Source organism: Camellia sinensis, chromosome 5 (genome assembly GCF_055761805.1).
Source record: "Camellia sinensis isolate YWXY chromosome 5, ASM5576180v1, whole genome shotgun sequence".
In the NCBI taxonomy this organism is placed as follows: Eukaryota; Viridiplantae; Streptophyta; class Magnoliopsida; order Ericales; family Theaceae; genus Camellia; species Camellia sinensis.
Window position 1 is genome coordinate 85434814 of NC_138965.1, and position 3125 is coordinate 85437938.

The window sequence follows — 3125 nt, forward strand, 5'->3', positions numbered from 1 at the left end:
GTTTTGCTTATCGAGTTGTTGCATTTTGCTTATCGAGTTGTTTGTCGAGCGGACGTGTTTTGTGTTTTGAGTCATTGCTCTCTGTTTAAGCAATTTTTGTTAAAGTCTTGTTTATTTGCGTTGTTGCATTTTGCTTATCGAGTTGTAAACTTGCTAAAGATTCTGTTATATCTTAGTAAGTTGAGTTGTTTAGTTTGTTGCGTCGGTTCACTACCTGATTTGGTGATTACACAATGTACATTTCCTTTCAAATTCATTTTTGTGCGAAATAAATGATGCGATACGATGCTAAAAGTTCAAAATACAAACACCTTTTCAAAAGCTATTTCATTTCATCATACTTTACAACAAACAAAAGGTACAGGTTTTACAAAAACAAAACTGCCTAACAATGTGCAAAGTGCTACAAACTACTAGTAAAAGAAAAATAAAGCAGGAAATAGCAACATCAAAATCCTCGGGAACGGGAACGAGAAGCACGCCTGGTCCTCTTTTGTGGAACAACCTCCACACCATCATCAGAGTCGGAGCTGTCGTCCTCAGGATCCTCCTCAGCCTCGCCTCTGTTCCCCGAGCCAAAACCGGAGCCTCCCTCCTCGACAGATGTCTCGAACTGACGGTCGGTAGCCTCCTCCTCCTCCTCATCAGACTCCACCTCCACAACATGAGCCCTGCGTCTGCGGACAGGCCCCCCTCGAGCTCCTCGAAAAGGCCTAGATGGCCCGGCTCCTCGGGAAGGCCGAGATGACCCCTCCCCCTGATAAGGCCCGGATGGCCCAGCTCCCTGATAAGGCCCGGATGGCCCAGCTCCCTGATAAGGCCCAGATGGCCCAGCTCCCCAATGAGGCCCAGGTGGCCTGGTCTGTGGCTGACCGGACCATGAAGGCATCTGAAAAACAAAGAGTTCAATTCAAATACATCAGTCCAAATATATACATCAGATGCAGATACAAGCAAAAGCTACGTAAAGTGGGTGCATGTAAATACAGTGTACAAGTGAGGTGTGTGTCAGATGTGCTCTACACAAGTAGTCTATCGATGCAGTAGAAATCAGCATGTCATCAGAAGTATGATAAATGCCAAAAAACTGAAGGGTACCTGAATGCCCGCGACAGACAACTGTGCCTCCCTGCGTAGGACCATGCCCTCGAGTGTGGCCACCAGCCCAACCATCTCCTCCATGTACCCTCGCGATGGCTGCAAAAATGAGTTCATAATCATCAGTGAACAAATGGGTGTCTAAACATCTGAAATGATGAATGACGAAAGTGGAGCATACCGGCGGTGAGTCCGGATCAATGGCGTATCGATCACTGGGCATCGGAGGCTCTAGTGGAATCGGAATCGGAGAGCTAGTCCCATACTGCCACGCCATCAACTCAGTAGGCATATCTGGCCATCCCAGATGAGGATGAATCGACGGGTTCGGAGGAAACGGTCTACTCCCACCTCTAGATGCGCCAGCCCTGCTAGAAGAAGGGATGTCTGTAGCTCGAGCCTGAGCCTGATCCGAGGATGACGTACCGGCAGGTCTCATCATCGGAATACGAGCTTCTGTCAATGGAGGCATCAAATATATGTGACGATAGGTGGCGTAGTCCCCCTCCGCAACATATAACAAAGCATCACTGCCCAGCATGGCGCCGACTACCTCTGAGTAAGAGAGCCTGTCAGCGGTCCGCATACTAGCTGGAGGTACCGCGGGAACATCCTGAGAAAGATACCCCCGTACCTGGCACAGAAAGCGCTCCCCCAGGAACCAGACTCTGCCGACTGGCCCTTCGAGCAGGACCCTATACCGGGAGATGCCTGATGCTCCGGTATACTGAAGTAGGAGATCATAACCCAGAGGTGCCCAAGGCTGCCAAGTAATCTGCGGATGATAAGTGTATAAACCAATCAGAGAACGAGAATATACAGAGCAAGTCAAAGATGAAAATGAAAAGAACTGAAAGTTCTGAAGTACCTCTGAGTGTCGCACAGTGTCGAAGTACTGTCGCAGGCGAACCAGGGTCTCTCGAGGCCTCGCCCGGTGCGGGCCCTCAAATATCAATGAATATGGGGTCACGGGAATCCCCACCACCTCCAGCACTGGGGCTAACGATGGGAAATATACATAAGCCCATAGCTGAGAAAAGCAATGCAGAATATAAGTACGAAATGCTGAGAGCAAAATGCAGACTGTAAAAGTACGCTGTGTGTGCAATGTACAAGTAATGAAGAGCAGAAATGTAAATCGAGGGGACAGAAAATACCTCCCAAGCTCTCCAGTAGCCGCCAAGCAAATCGCCCCGCCCGCGGGAGGTCGCGCTCATGTAAAAGTAGAGGGTAGCCAGGCCAGCGCCACCCCAATCATATCTACTGACCTGTGATAGGTCGACTAGAGCACTCAGCAGATATAGCCCAATGGTGTTCCCTCTGTCGGCGAACAGGGTAGTCCCGAAGAGGAACATCAGGAAGCCACGAGCATACTGCTCTGTCTCCTCAGGAGTCTCGGGCACCATCTCCGCCCGCCGGAAATGGGAGGAGAACCAAGTATACCTGACTCTCCCTGAAACCCTGTCAACAGGTGGGCGAGCCCCCAACAAATACATCCAGGCGGCCTCCCACTCGCCCATATCCTCGTCATAGGGGATGGCCCAACCTCCGACATCAAGGCCGGTCAATACAGCAAAGTCAAAAGGGGTCATGGTCATGTCCCCGGTGGCAGAGAAATGAAAGGAATTGGTGGTGTCCCACCATCTCTCTACCAAAGCTGCCATCAAGGTCCTCCTGGCAGGACAGCGTGACAACCCGACACAGAAAGGCCCAAACCCTGCCAAGTCTACCAAATCCCTGACGCCCTCCGGGAGCTCAGCATACCAATCCCGCGCCATGGTGGAACCATATCCTCGCACACTGCGGGAACCACCCTGCATTCAGAATGAATATATGTGTCAATAATGAAATAAATGGGCTGTGTGCCAATAAGATGAAACGGGCTGTGTGCCGATGAAGTAAAATAAGCTACATGCAAATTCTATCTACCTGGGCTGCGTGTTCAGAGAATTTGAATTTTGGGCTGCGTGTTCAACTTTCAGTTAATTTGTGGGCTGCGTGTTCACTATCTACCTGGGCTGCGTGTT

General features: G+C 50.1%; 1 protein-coding gene across 1 annotated transcript; it reads right to left on the reverse strand.

Annotated features, from left to right (window-relative positions):
• Window positions 1-366: 366 nt before the first annotated feature.
• LOC145790134 (uncharacterized) lies at window positions 367-1508 on the reverse strand. Its single transcript, XM_082867967.1, has 3 exons — window positions 1280-1508; window positions 1099-1197; window positions 367-889 (listed from the first exon to the last, which is right to left on the reverse strand). Exons 1-3 carry the CDS (start codon window positions 1388-1390, stop codon window positions 449-451), a joined length of 651 nt encoding a protein of 216 aa, XP_082724093.1. The 5' UTR covers window positions 1391-1508; the 3' UTR covers window positions 367-448.
• Window positions 1509-3125: the final 1617 nt, after the last annotated feature.